At 45.8% G+C, this 22325-nt stretch overlaps 1 protein-coding gene across 4 annotated transcripts in view; it reads left to right on the top strand.

Moving 5' to 3' along the window:
* LOXL3 (lysyl oxidase like 3) overlaps positions 1-18652 on the top strand; it is a 117572-nt gene extending 98920 nt beyond the window's left edge. For all 4 annotated transcript variants that reach the window (XM_030190868.1, XM_030190871.1, XM_030190869.1 and 1 more), the window contains 4 exons: positions 4780-4895; positions 6418-6554; positions 7916-8027; positions 17223-18652. In XM_030190868.1, the coding sequence (XP_030046728.1) occupies positions 4780-4895; positions 6418-6554; positions 7916-8027; positions 17223-17296 (439 nt within the window). In that variant the 3' untranslated portion in view covers positions 17297-18652. The remainder of the gene's footprint in view (positions 1-4779; positions 4896-6417; positions 6555-7915; positions 8028-17222) is intronic.
* The last annotated feature ends 3673 nt before the right edge of the window (positions 18653-22325 follow it).

The following is a 22325-nucleotide window of genomic DNA, read 5'->3' on the forward strand; positions in this document are numbered from 1 at the left end:
TGATTGGCTGTTTCTAAAGGCTGTATATCAAGTGCCAAATAAACATAAATATTAGACACAAGCAACGTAGACTGTCTTTGGTGCTAGATTTTGATTGGTGCTGGAGCGTTGTCTCTGCTGCCATGACTCGTCTGGGCCTGGCAGTGCTATCAAATTCAGCAATCCAGTCCTTGGGAGCAGCAGCAAGGCTGAAAATGAAATTCAGTGCAGGGTCGTCTGGTGTGACGAGGGGATGAGCCAGCACTGCTTCTGGCCATGGCCTCCTTTGTAGCTCAGAGCTTGACTGGGGCTTTGAATCATGCAGGACACCATATTTGAGCGTAGTTGAAAGCAAAATTTGGACCACAGACAATAGAAAAGAAGGAGAACCCCTTCTCTATCTTCATCTCCTCCCCTCACCTTTGATGTTCCATTGCCTCCTCTCCCTCTTCATCCTCAGTCATCTTTCCCTCTCTTTTCTCACCTAAATCTTTCTCTCATTTTCTATCTATTACTACTCCCTGCATCTCTTCTTTCTCCTCTCTCTTCATCCCTGAATTCATGTCCTGTGTTTTTATTTTAGATCTCTTTATCCAACCAAAAACATCAAATTATATTGACCCACAATCAAAATTGGGAAACTATTTTAGCTTTGTAGTGTAGTGGGTGAATGGGAGTGAAAGACAGGAAAGGTACCTATCATCAGTGTTGCCAGATGGGTGTTTTCCTGCTCAATTGGGTGGCTTTCCGTGACTGGTTGCTGGGAATTTTCGATGGCTGCGGGAAATTGGGCAGCTTTTTCGCGACCGCCATGCGGGTTTGGGTGCTCTTCCCGGGGGCTTCTATTGGTCCAATGTGGTCCAATAGAAGCCCGCGGAGGCGGGATTAATGACATCAGAGGCGGGGTTAATGACGTTGGAGGCTATGTCAGAGATGGGGTTAATGACATCAGAGGCGGGGTTAATGATGTCAGAGGCGGGGTTGATGATGTTGGAGGCGGGGTTGATGACGTTGGAGGCGGGGTTTGACTTTGTGCGGGTTTGGGCTGGTTTGGGGCTGGTTTTGGGCGGGGAAAAGTTTTTCAATCTGGCAACCTTGCCTATCATATATACACAAACCTAGATGCCAATCTATCAAGGGTGCTCATATATATATATATATATATAGATGCCTAGAGTGTGACTAATTGGCACTTATTCTGTAAAAGAAAGTAGGTGCCTAATTTTCATGATAGAATTCTAGCATAATCAAGTATATACATATGTATGTATTTAGACCAAACAGGAGAAAACATTTAATAGTGGACTTCATAAATACATCCTGCAGTCTTCACAGGCAGCAGGGTATTCACAGGACGGAGGAGGTGAGAAGGGAGAAGAGTGTCTGGAGGGAAGGTGTTAGAAGGGACTGGGTGTGAAGGAGAAGAAGCTTTTAGAGATGAATGATGAGAAATTGGAAGAGTGTCTGAAGAGAGGGGTGAAGATATGGTATGGAGGGATATGCTGAACATGGAGCCTTTTGTAAAATATGTATCAAGATGCCGGCAATTAGGCATGAATTTGCCAGCATGTACAGCAAGAGCATCAAATTTAGAAATATATATGTTCTTTGAAAAGAGCATTATCTCTTTGCAAGTTCTACTGCAAATAGAAAATAAAATTATAGGCACCAATTTTCAGCATTTATACATGGTATGGATGGGCAGACTGGATAGTCCTTTGATCTTTATCTGCTGCCATTTTCTCTGTTTCTGTCAGTAGCAGTTACACATAGGAGACCAGTATTTTGGGAAAGTATATGCTTAAGTTCCACCAAATAAAGAACAAAGTTGTCCTTTTTAAAGGCTGAATAAAACACTGAAGAGGTAACCAGAATTACCTTTTCAGTCACTCTTTTCAAGCAAAGTGCCATGGAGGAGATGCAAAAGCCAAAGGAGAATTTAAATATATAATATCCCCTAAATTCTGTATAAGCCGCCCAAAGTTTGGCATGCAATTGTGGGCATGAATCATAGATCCATGCCTAAAGTAATTGCGATAATCAATCATTGGCCTTAATAATCACTAATTGGCAGTAATTAGTGGTTACACGCAGATCTGTGCTCCGTGCCTATTCCATAACCTTTGTGCCCAATTCATCTCGCACACAACTCCAAAGGGAGTGTGGTCAAAGGACATGGTTGGGTCATGGGGGTTCCAAGGATTTAGGGGTGGAGTTATTATAGAATAAATTTAGTTCTGCACCTGACAGTAGTTAGGAGCGAGCATTTCCACTAGCTTTTGGAGGCAGAAATGCTTGTGCCTAAAGTTCAGCATGAAAATGGCTTAAGCCAGTGTTCTATGAAGACAATTCCATGTGGAACTGCTTTTATAGAATTTGTACTTAGTGCACATCATCCCGGCGCCTGACTTTGGGTGCCATTTACTGAAACTACACATATTCCCATTGGAAAATGTAAAATACATATATCATGTTTTGGCTTGACCAAACACAGCCCCTTTAAACCTGTGCATCCCAAGCCATCTAAATGTGTAACTAACGGCATTTTGAAATCACCATTTACATGCGTATGTGTGCTACATAAGCCTTCTGAAATGAGCTCTTTGCATGAAATCTCCAGGTTTCTGTGTTCTTGCTTGCGACCCAATGTCTTCTGGCTGCAACATTTAAAATTTCTGTGTCTCATCTCTGCTTTTGAGGTGTCCAGGCTTTTCCCACCACAAGCCATGATATGTCCTCTATTTATTCCATGGGTTATACCCACACCTTAAAAAAGACAATGTACTGGGCAGGATTGCTTTGTAATGTGAGGGAACCAGGTAACTATTTTAGATGGACTCCGCTCATGATCCTGTCAAATGGGTCCCTGAAAATGTTAAACCATATATTTTTGTGAAAGAATACAAGACCCTTTCCCATCATGCTTTATACAAGATTGACCTTTTTCTTTTCCCTCACTCTCCATGCCTTCTGCTGCTTTTGGGTTCTTCTCCACTTCCCATCTCCAAGCTCTTCTTCACCTATCCCCTTATATTATCTCACGTTTTCTTCCAGGGTTTTCACCATCTGCATCTCTCATTCCCTTGAATTTATCTCCATCTCTCTCGTTAAGTGCCTTTTCATTCTCTCTTCCCCAGTCCACACAAGGTTCTTTACTATCACCTTCTCACCTGCCCACAGGTATCTCTGCATTTGTTTCTCTCCAAGTCTACTTCATCTCCCCTTGTTCTTGGATTCTTCTTTCTTTATATCCTCTTTTCCCTTAGGTTTTTCTCGATATCTCCCTTTCTCCTCAGATCCCTCCCTGTTAGCTCCCTCCCATGATTCTCAACATCTCTCCTTTCCTCTCCAGATTATTCTCTATGATCCTTTCCAGGTTCCCTCCCCTCCTAACTTTCATGATCCTCTGAATTTCTTGGGGCACATTCTTATGAGCAGATCAGTGGCAGGTCAGCAGGATGGGGATGCTTCCTGCTCTCTTGCCTGCCCTTCCCCCATGGTGCACACTTCTTTTGAAATTAAGAAGCATAGGAGGAGCTGCAACAGAGATTGGGAGCTGTTGCCTACTCTGTCACCCCAGCCTGCAACCACTGCCAATGATCAAACTGCCAGGGAGGAGAGGGGACAGAGGAATATCGTTCTATATCATCTTTAGTGCAACTTTTACCAAGTGGATATCTTGTATCCTGTAGATCTGACATTGGCCAGTCTTGACCCTATACATGTTTAATACAGAGAGAATATTATGCACATGATCAAAATTCTGCAAAGGGAATTCTACCCAAATGGGACACGTACTATAGAAAGAATATTTAATACATGACTATTGACTAGACCCAATGGAAATATAGAATGAAGGAATGCAGAATTTTGCAGTTTATTTTACTTTGCATATTTTTTATATTCTTTGTAATCCTGTCGGCAGACAGCCAACTGGTGCAACTCAGATTAAGCTGAAATATGGATGAGAAGTATTTTCCAAGCTTGAACATCTAAGTATCATCCTTTTGCTTGCAGAAATGACACCTGTAGTGGCAGCCATCTTTCCTTCAACTTAGAGTTCAAGTGCATCACTTCTGTAATGTGAACAAGCCTGATGGACACAAGACTTAAACTCAAGTTTCCTGTGCCTCAGAACTAGACAATAAGGGGGCAATTTTATAAGTGGGTTCCTCCATTTAGGTGCCCTGATGACATGCAATGAGAGACTATTCTATAACAGCACCTGGGCACCCTGATTCCATTCTAGAACACTAGTGTAACCCAGTATCGGTGTACCTTACATTATATACATGCCCACAGTTACACCAGTCAGTCAGCAATGCTTAAGTAAATTCCTTTAACACTGCATTGTTTAGCCTATGACTACTAAGATTTACCCCATACTAAGTACATGGTTTTTTTTTTTTAACTTATTTCATAACTGCACTTTTTCTAAATTTTTGCTGAAAGAATCCTGCACTTTTTTCCTGTTCTTTTCCGTTGGGCCTACAGATGACCCATATATTGAAGAATGAACTGTGCATTTTCGAAGTAATTTGGTTCTATGCCTATCACCTAAATACTGAAGGGCACTTCCACTGAAAATGGAACAGATGTTCGGTGCTTTGCCAGATGTCTAAGTGCCAGTTTGAAAAGCTATTTAAAATGGGCCTCATATCGGTCCCAACCTCTCCTGTGGGCAGAATAGCAGTCTCCATCTTTTCTTTGATGCTGCATAGGTCTTCCCCTGGTAGAATGCATTACAGGGTTGCAAGTTGCTTTGTATGTTTGTGTGTGTGTGTTTGTATATCTCCTCAGGCATTATCACAGCATGGACATCTTCACCCATTATGATATCTTGACCTCAAATGGCACAAGGGTAGCAGAGGGACATAAAGCCAGCTTCTGCCTGGAAGACACTGAGTGCTATGAAGGTAAGGATTAAAACACAGCATATACTCTTATAGAGAGAATAGTGGTTGACTAAATGTGCAACGTATACTATTTAATGTTGAGAGCATCAACAAAGCTGAAGTGGTTTAGTGGCACCATCAAAACCCAAGTAATGCCTGTAGTATACATTTAGAGGATAATTTTGAAAGGTTTTTCATGCAACACACAGTAACACAGTAAATGATGGCAGATAAAAATCTGCCAATAAGGCAGCTGGATCCGCACCTGTCACTCTGTGCAGGTTATGTATAGAGCCTGTTTTACAGGTGGAAAAGTATCTTATAAAATAGCACAGAGGTATACATGTGATGACAAAATTGCATTACTTATATGGAGGCCTTTCCGGGAGCGACTTTGGGTGGAGCAGGGCCGGAGAGGAGATGTATGTGCATATTGTATAAAAGAGGTGTTTAAGTGTGTACATTTATACCAGCTTCAAAATAGATATAATGTGCACTACAGGTTCTTGGGCTTGTTGTATAAATTCACTTTATTGCCTTTGATAAAATAGGTGTCTTTTTGGACTTCTCAATTATGCACCCTGTTGTATAATCATGTCCTTCAGGTCTGATTGACTAAATCTGTGTCTCTTGGATGAATCAGGCCCTTAATTAGGTGTTATTCTTTGCTGCCATTTGAGCAAGACCACTGCTGGACTATCATGTACAGATATTGTCCTTAGACAAAGGACAATGAAGAGAATTTGAGTGCATTAGGGAACTGAAACATTTACAATCTGAAGGAAAACTGGGACAACTTGAAATATTTTGGAGAAAAGAAGAAATTTGATTCCTATTTGTAAATACTTGAAAAATATATGTGTGAATAAGGCAGCCTGATTTTGACCAATGAGGAAATGGATGCATAAATCTTGCTGTTTTTGAGATCTATTTCAGTAAGTGGCACCGTTGAGGACTTTAGTTAAATAATAGTTAACAGTATATGGCAGTATAAACATGTAACATGCCCCTTTTAATATAACCCTCAAACGTAGAAGTATACACAATGACAAGAAGGCAGGTTCTTTCGCACAAGCCAGGTATAGGTGTATTTTGAGATGATGTTTGGGTGGAGTATAGGTAGAGCCACAAATTACATGTGTTTTTAAAATAGGAACATACATGTAAACTTGATGCCCAAAAATGTACTCCTACTCCCAAGCAGGTATAAATGTATGTGCATCCATTTTAACCATGATTTCTACATAGGCGTCAATGCTTCTTTGTAAATTAGCACCAAAATAGATGCTTACTTGACCTCCCCACCTAGGCAATCTGTTATAAAGTTACACTTCCTGTGTCTACAGTGAAAAAACTTAGTATGTCTGGCTCAATTGTAAACATTAAAGTTACTCAACAAAATATGGACTCATAAGAAGACATTTTTAAAGGAGTCTGCATAATACAGAATGTTTTTTTATTGCACACTTAATTCTCCTTATTGGAACAGCACCTTATTTATAACAGACCCATTGGACTTTCCTTCCTCTTCTGCATTGGCCAGGAGTCCAAAAACGGTATGAATGTGCCAACTTTGGGGAACAAGGGATCACCATTGATTGCTGGGATCTCTACCGACATGATATTGACTGCCAGTGGATAGACATCACCGACGTAAAGCCAGGCAACTACATCCTACAGGTAACCAAAAGAAGGCATTTCTTATACGATACATGCAGGCCCAAAAGCTATCAAAGTGGTATACATTCAGGTACAGCAAATATTTTTGTCCCTGGAGGGCTCCTGATCTGAGTTTGTACCTGAGGCAATGGAGGATTAATTGACTTGCTTAAGATCACAAGGAGCAATAGTGGGATCTGAAGTGGCCTCCCTTGCTTCGCCGCCTGCTGCTCTAACCATTAGGCTACTTCTCCATTCTGTCAAATTGTGCAGGCAAAAGAAAAAAGACAGAAATCCCAGAGCTCATGTTTCTTCACAGAATCTGGGCATTTTCAGAGGTACTCTGCATCCATTGTTCGTGTCAGTCTTTACTGTACTGTATGTATTGTGTTGTGATAAATTCAGATGACTTCTTTTGTTTTTGGTTCAATATCTTTATTCATAGCACAATAAATGTACAACCAGTAAAACAATACACACATCAAACCAAATAATGCCTAAAACCGTGAAATCAATTCATAACCATCTTAGCTTCAGGAAGTCACTGAAAACCACCTTGTTTAAGAAGGCCTACTCCTCAGACCCAACTTAATTTTCTACTTCCTGTGATACAGCAAAACTATGGACCGTATTGGACTTTTTATCATATCTTTGTTGCCTTATACTCATGTTATTTATAGGTTTACTATTATTTTGTGTATTTGTATTTTACCGAACCGGAGTCTGCCTCTACGGTATTATGTAAGCCACATTGAGCCTGCAACTTAGTGGGAAAATGTGGGGTATAAATGTGTTAAATAAATAATAAGTTAATCATACAATATTGTTAACATACCAGTCTTATCAGTAGAGTTATATTGTACAAAATTATTCTACAGGAGACTGGAATTTTTTCACAAGGATTCAACTGATTTCCTTCTCCATATTTACTTATAACACAGAATTGATTTTCCAGGTAGTCAGTCAGATATACATTTTCCTTCCAGTGGAGAGAACTGCAGTAGCTAACAATATGTGCCATAATTTAGCCTACTCCATTTTTAATTTTCTGACTCACTGCAAGTGACCTCCAAATAATAATATTATAGCTGATAGGCTATTTTTTAAATTGACAGGCGTTTCATAATTGTCTCCCATATAGAAGACCAAACCTTTTGCAGAGTTAGCCACTGTTAGGTCTATTTGGTGTTCATCCTGTAATATATTTGAGGGAATGCTTTTGCACCTACTATTTTACAGCTTTGATTAACAAGCTTAGTAGGTGTCCACACCGCCCTATGAATTAGCAGCTGTAAGAAAAGGCAGTTAACTTTTGCCCAATAGAGATTCCAGTCAGATGATTCCTTTTAATATCTCTCCTGTCCTTCCTTTCTAACCTATAGGTTGTAATCAACCCCCATTATGAAGTGGCAGAGAGCGATTTCACCAACAATGCCATGAAGTGTAACTGTAAATATGATGGCCATCGCATCTGGGTGCACAACTGCCATATAGGTAACAATCTGCAAGATAGACTGTGGGGATGAAGGTTGTGGGTGGGGTGGAGAAGGAAAGTGCAGAGCTACAGGAAGGGGACAGAAGGTGGTGATAAGACAGGAAGATATCTCAGTTCTATAATTGTATGCGGAAGTGTCTTAGACTCCCTCTCCAGGAAGACTACCGATTTCTACTGCAGGTGATGCATTTTATTTTACTTATTTATTTCTTTGGATTTCTTTACCAGCTTTTTGAAGAAATTCGCCCAATAAGCTGAACACATTTGAATATATTTACTGCTATAATTATAGCACAGTATGCTATTTAGAATGTCAACACAACTCACATTAAACATCTTAATAAACTAGCCACCGGATTCTATAGAGGTTGCCATAATTTGGGTGCAGATCCCAGATCCATGTGCAAACTAATTAGTTAATGAACCACTAATAATCAATAATTGGTATTAATGGCACTAATTTAGGTTTAAGTGCAGATCTTCCCTGCACTTTATTCTATAAAATGTGAACCTGAATTTTATACTGTGTAACTGATAAGAGGGTGTGGCCATGGGAGGGACATGGGTGGGTCAGGGGCAATCCCAGAAATTAGGTGCAGTGTTCTAGAATAGGGTCATTTCCACACCCAACTACCATTAGTTGCACATCAGCACATACACCAGGTTTCAGCAGGCATAGATGTAATGCCAAAGTTAGGTGCATGATCCACATTAAGCTAGTATTCTATAAAGCGAATGCTACATACCTGTAGAAGGTATTCTCCGAGGACAGCAGGCTGATTGTTCTCACTGATGGGTGACGTCCACGGCAGCCCCTCCAATCGGAAACTTCACTAGCAAAGTCCTTTGCTAGCCCTCGCGCGCCCGCGCGCACCGCGCATGCGCGGCCGTCTTCCCGCCCGAAACCGGCTCGAGCCGGCCAGTCCAGTATGTAGCAAGACAATACACTTCAAGGGAAGACACAACTCCAAAGGGGAGGCGGGCGGGTTTGTGAGAACAATCAGCCTGCTGTCCTCGGAGAATACCTTCTACAGGTATGTAGCATTCGCTTTCTCCGAGGACAAGCAGGCTGCTTGTTCTCACTGATGGGGTATCCCTAGCCCCCAGGCTCACTCAAAACAACAACATTGGTCAATTGGGCCTCGCAACGGCGAGGACATAACTGAGATTGACCTAAAAAATTTACCAACTAACTGAGAGTGTAGCCTGGAACAGAACAAACAGGGCCCTCGGGGGGTGGAGTTGGATCCTAAAGCCCAAACAGGTTCTGAAGAACTGACTGCCCGAACCGACTGTCACGTCGGGTATCCTGCTGCAGGCAGTAATGAGATGTGAATGTGTGGACAGATGACCACGTCGCAGCTTTGCAAATTTCCTCCATGGTGGCTGACTTCAAGTGGGCTACCGACGCTGCCATGGCTCTAACATTATGAGCCGTGACATGACCCTCAAGAGCCAGCCCAGCCTGGGCGTAAGTGAAGGAAATGCAATCTGCTAGCCAATTGGATATGGTGCGTTTCCCTACAGCCACTCCCCTCTTGTTGGGATCAAAAGAAACAAACAATTGGGCGGACTGTCTGTGGGGCTGTGTCCGCTCCAGATAGAAGGCCAATGCTCTCTTGCAGTCCAATGTGTGCAGCTGACGTTCAGCAGGGCAGGAATGAGGACGGGGAAAGAATGTTGGCAAGACAATTGACTGGTTCAGATGGAACTCCGACACAACCTTTGGCAGAAACTTAGGGTGAGTGCGGAGGACTACTCTGTTGTGATGAAATTTGGTGTAAGGGGCCTGGGCTACCAGGGCCTGAAGCTCACTGACTCTACGAGCCGAGGTAACTGCCACCAAGAAAATGACCTTCCAGGTCAAGTACTTCGGATGGCAGGAATTCAGTGGCTCGAAAGGAGGTTTCATCAGCTGGGTGAGAACGACATTGAGATCCCATGACACTGTAGGAGGCTTGACAGGGGGCTTTGACAAAAGCAAACCTCTCATGAAGCGAACAACTAAAGGCTGTCCTGAGATCGGCTTACCTTCCACTTGGTAATGGTATGCACTGATTGCACTAAGGTGAACCCTTACGGAGTTGGTCTTCAGACCAGACTCAGACAAGTGGAGAAGGTATTCAAGCAGGGTCTGTGTAGGACAAGAGCGAGGATCTAGGGCCTTGCTGTCACACCAGACGGCAAACCTCCTCCAATGAAAGAAGTAACTTCTCTTAGTGGAGTCTTTCCTGGAAGCAAGCAAGATGCGGGAGACACCCTCTGGCAGACCCAAAGAGGCAAAGTCTACGCCCTCAACATCCAGGCCGTGAGAGCCAGGGACTGGAGGTTGGGATGCAGCAGAGCCCCTTCGTCCTGCGTGATGAGGGTCGGAAAACACTCCAATCTCCACGGTTCTTCGGAGGATAACTCCAGAAGAAGGGGGAACCAGATCTGACGCGGCCAAAAGGGAGCAATCAGAATCATGGTGCCTCGGTCTTGCTTGAGTTTCAACAAAGTCTTCCCCACCAGAGGAATGGGAGGATAAGCATACAGCAGACCTTCCCCCCAATCCAGGAGGAAGGCATCCGACGCCAGTCTGCCGTGGGCCTGAAGCCTGGAACAGAACTGAGGGACCTTGTGGTTCACTTGAGATGCGAAGAGATCCACCAGGGGGGTGCCCCACGCCCGGAAGATCTGTCGCACCACACGGGAATTGAGCGACCACTCGTGAGGTTGCATAATCCTGCTCAACCTGTCGGCCAGACTGTTGTTTACGCCTGCCAGATATGTGGCTTGGAGCACCATGCCTTGACGGCGAGCCCAGAGCCACATGCTGACGGCTTCCTGACACAGGGGGCGAGATCCGGTGCCCCCCTGCTTGTTGACATAGTACATGGCAACCTGATTGTCTGTCTGAATTTGGATAATTTGGTGGGACAGCCGATCTCTGAAAGCCTTCAGAGCGTTCCAGATCGCTCGCAACTCCAGAAGATTGATCTGTAGATCGCTTTCTTGGAGGGACCACCTTCCTTGGGTGTGAAGCCCATCGACATGAGCTCCCCATCCCAGGAGAGACGCATCCGTGGTCAGCACTTTTTGAGGCTGAGGAATTTGGAAGGGACGTCCCAGAGTCAAATTGGAGCAAATCGTCCACCAATACAGGGATTCGAGAAAACTCGTGGACAGGTGGATCACGTCCTCTAGACCCCCGGCGGCCTGATACCACTGGGAGGCTAGGGTCCATTGAGCAGATCTCATGTGAAGGCGGGCCATGGGAGTCACATGAACTGTGGAAGCCATGTGGCCCAGCAATCTCAACATCTGCCGAGCTGTGATCTGCTGGGACGCTCGCACCCGCGAGACGAGGGACAACAAGTTGTTGGCCCTCGCCTCTGGGAGATAGGCGCGAGCCGTCCGAGAATCCAGCAGGGCTCCGATGAATTCGAGTTTCTGCACTGGGAGAAGATGGGACTTTGGGTAATTTATCACAAACCCCAGTAGCTCCAGGAGGCGAATAGTCATCTGCATGGACTGCAGGGCTCCTGCCTCGGATGTGTTCTTCACCAGCCAATCGTCGAGATATGGGAACACGTGCACCCCCAGCCTGCGAAGCGCCGCTGCTACCACAGCTAGGCACTTTGTGAACACCCTGGGCGCAGAGGCGAGCCCAAAGGGTAGCACACAGTACTGGAAGTGGCGTGCGCCCAGCTGAAATCGCAGATACTGTCTGTGAGCTGGCAGTATCGGGATGTGTGTGTAGGCATCCTTCAAGTCCAGAGAGCATAGCCAATCGTTTTGCTGAATCATGGGGAGAAGGGTGCCCAGGGAAAGCATCCTGAACTTTTCTTTTACGAGATATTTGTTCAGGGCCCTTAGGTCTAGGATGGGACGCATCCCCCCTGTTTTCTTTTCCACAAGGAAGTACCTGGAATAGAACCCCAGCCCTTCTTGCCCGGATGGCACGGGCTCGACCGCATTGGCGCTGAGAAGGGCGGAGAGTTCCTCTGCAAGTACCTGCTTGTGCTGGAAGCTGTAGGACTGAGCTCCCGGTGGACAATTTGGAGGTTGAGAGGCCAAATTGAGGGTGTATCCTTGCCGGACTATTTGGAGAACCCACTGATCGGAGGTTATAAGAGGCCACCTTTGGTGAAAAGCTTTCAACCTCCCTCCGACAGGCAGGTCGCCCGGCACTGACACTTGGATGTCGGCTATGCTCTGCTGGAGCCAGTCAAAAGCTCGCCCCTTGCTTTTGCTGGGGAGCCGCGGGGCCTTGCTGATTCGCACGCTGCTGACGAGAGCGAGCGCGCTGGGGCTTAGCCTGGGCCGCAGGCTGTCGGGAAGGAGGATTGTACCTACGCTTGCCAGAAGTATAGGGAACAGTCTTCCTTCCCCCGAAAAATCGTCTACCTGTAGAGGTAGAAGCTGAAGGCTGCCGGCGGGCGAACTTGTCGAATGCGGTGTCCCGCTGGTGGAGAGACTCTACCACCTGCTCGACTTTTTCGCCAAAAATGTTATCCGCACGGCAAGGCAAGTCCGTAATCCGCTGCTGGACTCTATTCTCCAGGTCGGCGGCACGCAGCCATGAGAGCCTGCGCATCACCACACCTTGAGCAGCGGCCCTGGACGCAACATCAAAAGTGTCATAAACTCCTCTGGCCAGGAATTTTCTGCACGCCTTCAGCTGCCTGACCACCTCCTGAAAAGGCTTGGCTTGCTCAGGGGGAGAGCATCAACCAAGCCCGCCAACTGCCGCACATTATTCCGCATGTGTATGCTCGTGTAGAGCTGGTAAGACTGGATCTTGGACACGAGCATAGAGGAATGGTAGGCCTTCCTCCCAAAGGAGTCTAAGGTTCTAGCGTCCTTGCCCGGGGGCGCCGAAGCATGTTCCCTAGAACTCTTAGCCTTCTTTAGGGCCAAATCCACAACTCCAGAGTCATGAGGCAACTGAGTGCGCATCAGCTCTGGGTCCCCATGGATCCGGTACTGGGACTCGATCTTCTTGGGAATGTGGGGGTTAGTTAATGGTTTGGTCCAGTTCGCAAGCAATGTCTTCTTCAGGACATGGTGCAAGGGAACAGTGGACGCTTCCTTAGGTGGAGAAGGATAGTCCAGGAGCTCAAACATTTCAGCCCTGGGCTCGTCCTCCACAACCACCGGGAAGGGGATGGCCGTAGACATCTCCCGGACAAAGGAGGCAAAAGACAGACTCTCGGGAGGAGAAAGCTGTCTCTCAGGAGAGGGAGTGGGATCAGACGGAAGACCCCCAGACTCCTCGTCAGAGAAATATCTGGGATCTTCCTCTTCCTCCCACGAGGCCTCACCCTCGGTGTCAGACACAAGTTCACGGACCTGTGTCTGCAACCTCGCCCTGCTCGACTCCGTGGAACCCCGTCCACGATGGGGGCGTCGAGAGGTAGACTCCCTCGCCCGCATCGGCGAAGCTCCCTCCGCCGACGTAGTCGGGGAGCCTTCCTGGGAGGTGGCCGCGGTCGGTACCGCACGCGGTACCGACGTCGGGGACCTCAACCTGGGCGATGGGCCAGCCGGCGCCACGCTCGACGGTACCGGTGGCGCAAGCACCGCCGGTACCGGAGGGGTAGGGCGCAACAGCTCTCCCAGAATCTCTGGGAGAACGGCCCGGAGGCTCTCGTTTAGAGCGGCTGCAGAGAAAGGCTGAGAGGTCGATGCAGGCGTCGACGTCAGTACCTGTTCCGGGCGTGGAGGCTGTTCCGGGCTGTCCAGAGCGGAGCGCATCGACACCTCCTGAACAGAGGGTGAGCGGTCCTCTCGGTGCCGATGCCTGCTGGGTGCCGAATCCCTCGGCGACCCAGAGCTCTCGGTGCCGACACGGGGAGGAGACCGGTGTCGATGCTTCTTCGATTTCTTCCGAAGCATGTCACCGGAGCTCCCCGGCACCGACGAGGAGGACGTCGAATCCACCCGTCGCTTCCTCGGGGCCGAGACTGAAGAAGGTCGATCTCGGGGGGGCTGTACCGCAGGAGCCCTCAGGGTAGGCGGAGACCCACCCGAGGGCTCACCGCCACCAGCAGGGGAATGGACAGCCCTCACCTGCACTCCACCCGATGCACCACCGTCCGACGACATCAGCAGACGAGGTCCTGGTACCACCGACGTCGATGCAGCTATCCGATGTCTCGGCGCCGATGCAGAGGCCCGATGCCTCGATGCACTCGATGCAGGGGCGGCCGAGGAAGATGGTCTGGACGCTGACGACGTCGATGCACTCGAAGATCCCGGTGCCGATGCCGACGAAGAGCCCGAGAACAACACGTTCCACTGGGCTAGTCTCGCTACCTGAGTCCGCCTTTGAAGCAGGGAACACAGACTGCAGTTCTGAGGGCGGTGCTCGGCCCCCAGACACTGAAGACACGACGAGTGTCGATCAGTGAGCGAGATAACCCGGGCGCACTGGGTGCACTTCTTGAAGCCGCTGGAAGGCTTCGATGTCATGGGCGGAAAAATCACGCCGGCGAAATCAAAAGCCGAAATGGCGAAATTTGAAGCACCAAATTTAGAGGGAGAAAAAATCTCGACCGAGGCCGAAAAAAGGCCTACCCCGACGACGAAAGAAAACTTACCGGGGCAAAAAAGCTGGAAGTACGGGGAGGATTTACACGAAACCCGGCGGGGGGTTTCCGGAGCACTTCCCGACTAGGACAAAGCTTTCCCGAAGGAAAAAAACCACGTTCAAACAAATTGGACGCGCGAGGTCGACTTTCCGGGGCTCGACACGGCGAAAACACGACCGTACCGAGTGCGGACAAAAGAAGACTGGCCGGCTCGAGCCGGTTTCGGGCGGGAAGACGGCCGCGCATGCGCGGTGCGCGCGGGCGCGCGAGGGCTAGCAAAGGACTTTGCTAGTGAAGTTTCCGATTGGAGGGGCTGCCGTGGACGTCACCCATCAGTGAGAACAAGCAGCCTGCTTGTCCTCGGAGAAAGGAAGCTCCACGCAGAGCACCCTTTGCAAAATACTAGTTTAGGGCGGATCTTCTTGGTATCCAACTGTGAACAACATTTCTAGAATCCCCCCTATATGCACAGATGTATATCACACATTCTGTGGTGCACTCTGTCACAAGCAGCGTAGTTCTGGTTCCCCGCACTAACCCCGGATTCGGCTTTTTCTTGCCTGGCTCCTTCTTTATGGAACTGTTTAACAGGTACTGTATGATCTGAAATGTCGCTTCAAAGGTTTAGAGTTCTTCTAAAGGCTTATTATTTTCAACAAGCCTTTGATTAATTTCTTTTAATTTTCAGTCAACAATATGGTCGGAACGCAGTTTTTAGGTTCAAAATGTGTAATTTTTTTAATGAATGGTCTTGTTTGAATGGTTGTTTTCTGTCCTATCAAAAATGGAGTTCTTTAATTTTTATTCAGTTTTATTGTAATATTTTATTGTAAACCGCTTAGCTCCTCCTTTTGGCTTTAGGCAGTACATCAAGTTTTAATAAACATGAACATAGGTAATGCATATTTGGGCATGGACCCAGATCCACATGTAAAGTAATTAGCCAATTAGATGCTAACAATCAATTATTGGAGTTAAGCACTTAATTGGTAGGAATTAGGAGATACACACAGATGTGCCCTATACCCTATTCTATAACATGCACACCTAAATTTCATAGCACGCAACTGCAAAGGAGGCATGGCCATGGAAGGGGAATGGGCAGGTCAAGGGTAATCCCAGATTTTAGGTTCAAAATTTATGTGCCTAACTGCCATCAGTTGGATGCCAGCATTTGCATCAGCCGTTGTGAGGCATAAGTGCTCACGCCCAAAGTTATGTGCAAAGGACCAAATTCTGTAAACAGCGCCTAAAAATCAGTGCTGAAAATTTAATGCGCTTAGCACGATTCTATAAGAGGTATAAGGGGTATGCATCCTTTATAGAATCTTGCTTAGAGTGTAATTGTTCCTAATTGTAGGCACCTGCAATTAGCCCTGCTATGAGCAGGCCAGTTGTGAGCACCTATGGTTAGGCGCGATTCTGTATGTACGTACATAAAATTTAGGAATGCCCCCGAATAGTTACACGCGCTAGGATGCTCAGATTGTTATAGAACATGACGTGTTTGTAAATCCTAATTAGGGCCAATTAGTGCTGATAATTATCACCAATTATCAGTGCTGACTGGCTCATTATTCAATGACATTATGCACGTTAAATTAGAAGCATGCCCAATTTAACACACATAACTCGAGGCGCCATATATAGAATTTGGGCAAAAATGTGCACTAAGCTTCTTTTCTATAAAGGATGATCTGCATGAAGCGCCCTTTAAAGAATACTAGCTTTGAGTTATTCTTCTGTAAGGCATATGCAGTGGGGAAAAAATGTATACTCAGGCATTGGATGCAGGAGGAACCACCATCCGTTTGGCTCTGGAGGAATAGGCTCCATGAGTTAATGCTCTGGGAGGCCAGGGCGGCCCATGGCAACCCAAAGAGACGAAAGAATTTTATTAATATATGGAACCCTTATTTGCAAAATATTTCTCATAAAGCAAGAAGTACTGTACCAAATAATCTTAGCAAACCCTAGCGTAAGGGAAGCCCAGTAGACATATGCTCCTTGTACAAGACAGTAAAGTCTGGTGACAGAATTTTGGAAGGAATAGAGGCCATGAAGTAAGAAGCTCATGGTACAGAGGTTATAGGGGGGGGGGGGGGGGGGGGGGGGGGGGGGGGGGAGGGTAGAAGGGGAATAAATGTTGTAAAAATTGATGATACAGTAAAGATGTACATAAATGCATATGATGTCACTATGATTACAGAATGTTTGCCTTTCATAAATTGTCTCAAATGTTTGATCATCAATAAAAACTGCTTAAAAATAAAGAATACTAGCTTTGCATGGGTTATCCCAGTGCCTAACTTTGAGGGCCATTTATTGAATCTAGTCCTAAGTTTGATAGTTTTCCTTGCGGATTCTAGGAGATACTTGTCTACATAACAAAATGTATGGTGTGACATCTCCTCAAGAAAGATGAAATAGTAGTATGGGGGATGGGGGATGCTGTCAGCCAGTGCAGGAATTAAACTGGATGCTTCACGTCAGGATGTAAGAGAATAGGCAGACTTGTGGTGGAAGTAAGGATCAACTCAAGTTTGCAATTTGACGAACAATTTACTGATAAAGAGAAAGTATACTCCTGAAAACCATATTTTCCTTCTCTTTGCTCAGGTGATGCCTTCAGTGAAGAAGAAAATAGGCGATTTGAACAGTATCCAGGACAGCTGAACAACCAAATAGTATAATGATATGTTATAGTTTCAAAATCTGCCCTTCCCTGATTTAATCAATTACCATTAATTCCTTCTCTTCATCCTCTCCAGTCATCTCTCCACCAGATCCCAGTTGCTAGTGTATCTCTCTGCTATTCTTCTCAACCAAGGACACGGACACCACTACCACATAGAATGCAAACAAGCTGTCTTTCTCTTAGGGCCTAAGTAAACCCTCCCTCTAGGAAAATTATAGCAGCAGGATGGACAAGAAGTGAGAATCTGAAATCACCACTATTTCTGTCTCTAGCTCCAGGTCTGCCAAGTTCACAGTCTGTCATGTCCAGTTACTCGGCACCACATTCACTTAAGAAAGATCCAGGGCGTATTCCATTGAATATCACACTCTCCAAGTCAGCAGCAGCTGCAATTATGAAACCTTGGTTGGAGCAGTGGCTTTTCTTAGTGTTTCCAGGCATCTTTATAACCTGTTCTTTCCTATTAGGTGGTCAACTCTGTGCAGACTGTTATTTGCAATTTCTACAAATGTGTAATATGAATGACTTTCTATAATACCATCACATGCACAGAGCATCACTTCATCCTCTCTCATATTCTGGTATCCCAGGGACTGTTCAGAAATATTATCTTGGTAGGGCATCCATGCCCAGCACAGAGCTACCCCCCCCAAAACAACTGCTGCTCCCTGGCACTAAAGCCTAAGAGAACCCCAGTGGTGTCAAAGTATTTGCAGTGAAACTGAAGCCGAAAAGATTGTAACTTCCTGGAGTAGCTCCGTTTGTCTCAGACATTTCGGGCCATGATTTCTGTGTGGCCTTCATTTGTGAGTTGAAAGTCCTACAGAATTCTGCTGTATCTTGTTATGGACACAAAGTGAGAAGAGCGCCTGAGTAAATTTCATTTTCATCATTCAGACATGACATCTTTCAAGCACATCTTGATAGCTGTTGCTTGTACCTATTACTCCATATGAACTCCAGAATGAAGCTCGTTTTGATATAATGCAGGTATTAAGAGGAGCACTAGCAGTAAGTTTGAGAGACAGAGATCATACCCAACGTGCCCTAGCTTATGAGTGACATTCCTTCCTGCCATGGAATGAGTAAGAGATATCTATTTATAAACACTAGACCCCCTGAGATCGCATGATACAGTTGCTTCTCCGAGGATATGCTGAAAGTTTATAGAACTTTCTCACACTTCAATACTCCTGGTACATAGCCAAGCCCAGAAGTGGGATGATCCAAATTTTGTTTGACAAAGGTTTTAAAAATTTGCTAACTTGCACATTTTTGAAATCAGTCTTCTGAATGTATTCATGGGGAAAATACTGTATATATAGCAATTAAACAATCATTGGATTCTCAATGGTGTCAGTTAGTATCGGTCTCTCAAAAATGGGGCAAAATCCGTTGCCCGGTTCTTTGATTCCAGAAAATAACCACTGACTAAGATAAAAAGCCAGTAGTGTAAATGAGTCCCAGGTGAGGAGAGTGCTGAGCAATAACTGGGAATCTCTCAGAGGAATAAGTCATCCTTAGGTGGGGAGAAATCAAGGAATCTAAGCCAAATGCCTGAAAATCACCACAAAAGAACACATAAATAACAGAGAATGATATGTGAAAACAATCTCAATATGTATAATCAAATAAATCCAACATATGAAAAAAAACAGCCTCAAGTCACATAGGTTTCATGTATCTGTCAATACTGCAATTATATCAGTTCTCTGTGCAGGTCACACTGGGTGTTTTGGTTCTGGGTTTTTTTATTTATTTTTTTTGCAGTGTGGGTTTTTTGGACCACTAGACTTTTGAATTTCTGATCTGCAGGGTTTAGAAATATTACTGATGTACACGAATATATTCCAAACAATTTCTAGGGAGGGGCTGTCATTTGCAATGATGTTGGAAATAGCAGTGACATAGCCCATGTTGTTGCATATAATCAAATGAAAACACATGAAAATTAATGCTCCTTGTCATCATCAGACCAGTCCAAACTAATGGGTTATGTCCATCTACCCGCGGATGGAGACAGAGAAAAGTAGTTCCAAGTAATTTGCTCCTCAAGGGTTCACGTGCAGCCTGGAATGTTCAGTACTTTCTCTTTTTTTCCAATCAGTAAGTAGATAGATCATGCAGTTCTGTCTTGGGCATTAGCTGTTGGCTCCTGTCTTGTGGTTCGGAGTAACAGTTGAGCAGGGGGTTATGGCTGGTGCATATGTGCTTCTTCTGCTTGATGATAGAGTCAGTGCCTGGCTGACACCTGGTGGGGCTGGGTCGTTCACCTACCAGCTTGGGTGACACCCAGTGGGGCCAGGTCCCTTCCCCTCCCGCTCCCATATTGAACAATGCTCCATCACTGCATAATATGTGATGCTCCATATTGGCATATGGGTGGGTGAACCATCTCTGCCTCTGGAACGATGCACACTCTTGGCAGGTGGAGCAGTGTCCCATCTCTGCCTATGGAGTGGTGCTTCTTCTCTGCAGACAGAACAATGTTCCATCTCTCCATGTGGAGTGAGGCACCATCTCTGCATATGGAGCAAGACACCCTCTCTGTGTATAGAGCGAGGCCTCCTCTTCACAGATACAGCAAAACTGCATCTCGGCATGTAGAGCAGTGCTCCATCTCAGCATCTAAAGCGGTGCTCCATCTTGGTATATAGAGTGATGCTCTATTTCAGCATCTAGAGCAATGCTCCATTTCAGTATCTAGAGTGAGGCCCTTTCTCAGTAGATAGAATGGTGCTCTGTCTCTGCATTCAGGACAATGCTTTCTCTCTGCATGTGGGATGCGGCTTCTTTACTGCGTATTCAGCACTGTGCAATCTGGGCTGACAGGGTGAGGCTCCATCTTTGCATCTGATGTGATGCTCCATCTTTGTTTATGGACCGATGCTTGCTTTTCACATGCGGCACAATGTTTCTTCTGTGCTTAGGATGCACTGCTCCATCTCTGCACATGGCAAGATTTTCCATCTCTGAATGCCGGGTGCCCCTCCATCTTTGCATATGGGATGAGGCGGCCATCTCTGCATGTTGAGCACTCTTTCATCTCTGCATATGGGGCAAGACTGTCCCTTGTCTCAGGCAGTATGGCTCAATCTCTGTCCATGGAGCACATCCCTCTTCTGGGCCAGTAGGGGGCATAGTGCCCTTCCTGACTATGCAGTAGGGTTTTCTTCCTCCCCTTGGAGTGAGGCTCTCTTCTTGACTGTGGGGCGAGGCTCCGTCTCTGATCGAGGTACGTCACTGCGTTTCTGGAGGTTGCTCTCGTTTCTGCTTGGCCTGTATGGATCAGCTTTATTTGGGTCCGATAGAGCTCTATCCTAACCCTAGATGTGGAGCATGCTGCTGTCTCTCTGCAGGCTCTACTGTGCCATCTCTGGGTGTGGGTGAGACCCCATGTTGGATAGAAAGCGTGAAGCCATCTCTGGCTGGGGAGGAGTACCGCCTTTCCCTCATTTGTGGGAGGTGCATTCCCCTTGCTAGTGAAGGGCTCCAGCTTGGTTTCTGATGCTTCAGTCACTGCTATTCACCACCTCGATGTCATTCTCACAGCAGGACCTAGTTGGTCATAGTTTGTCTACGATCTGGTTAGCGGACCTACTAGCTGGCAGGTCATCTACTGCACAGTGCTGGGGTTCTTCTCAGGGTCTTGGCTTCCAGGATGCTTTTTCCTGCCTGGGGTACCCTGCTAAGCTCTTCTACAGTGTAGGGAACTGCCTGGTAGTCACTTCACTTCGATCATTGGATATCACATTGGGCTATGCGGATTAGATGGGCCCTCTCCCAGCCGTGGAGTTGGTTGTTGGATGGCTTCAGTCTTCGGTTGATTTGTCTGCTGTTCTTTCTCCCACCCTGGTGGGGAACTGCTTTGTTATATTCCCATTAGTCTGGACTGGTAAATTATGTTCTTACTTGATACTTTCCTTTATTCATACCAGACCAGTCCAGAACCCCACCCTATGGTGTTTCCTTTTGGTTAATTTTGTTTCCTTTCCAGGTACTGCCTCTTTGGTTGGTCATGTCATCATGACAGATGTCCCATAACTTTGGTTCATGGGAATTCTCTGTTTGTTTATGGAACATCAGTCTCTTTGCATCATAGCATGCCAGTGGAGCACCTTGGGGGTTGATCTCTGTTTGTGAGTATATATCTTGAAGTACCAAGATTTGGCTATTGGACATACTGAACATTCCAGGCTGCATGATAGGGACAAATTACTTGGAACTGCTTTCTCTGTCTTCATCCAGGGGAAGATGGACATAACCCATTAGGCTGGATTGGTCTGGTATGAATAAAGCAAAGAAAATTACCAGGTAAGAACATAATGTTTCCTTTTCTTGCTTGTCCATAGTAGTGCACACTGTCTCTGGAGAATGCACACTATTTGAAAGAAGGGCAAACACCACTTTGCATGCATGCATGCATGCATGCATATTGCATTCTCTTTCAGAAAGTGCTCCCTGTTTGCACATAGTTCACCTTCTTTCAAAAGAGCGTGCACTTGTCAACTTTGCTCCCATGACAAAAAATGGCCAAATGAAAATGATACAGGAAATGATACAAAATGAAAACTGTCTGGCTGCTCATCTACTAACCAACTGAAGTACTCTAGAAAAGATTGTCCATCTTATTGAAACTATCCAGAAAAACTACAACAGCCACATCTCCATTCCAGAACTGCTATACTACTTCACACATATGGGGCCAGCCAGATTCAGTAATGGTCCAAAAAAATCAGCACAGAGCAGTATTCTGTATAGAATGCTCTGATTGAGTGGCTTTATAGAATAAAGACATCTAAAACGACCACCTAAAATTCTGGAATCACTAAAAACCAACCTGTTTAAAAGGCATACCCTACCGATCCAACTTAAATGCCTAATCTCTGCAACACAACCAAACAAAAGCATGTAATGGACATAACACAACCTCTTCCATTCTCCGATTTCCTAATGTGGCTCTGCCACATGAACTTTATCTTACCAAAACATCACCCTGTATTTGTTCACACCGAAGACCTGCA

The sequence above is a fragment of the Microcaecilia unicolor genome, chromosome 2, assembly GCF_901765095.1.
Source record: "Microcaecilia unicolor chromosome 2, aMicUni1.1, whole genome shotgun sequence".
Classification (NCBI taxonomy): Eukaryota; Metazoa; Chordata; class Amphibia; order Gymnophiona; family Siphonopidae; genus Microcaecilia; species Microcaecilia unicolor.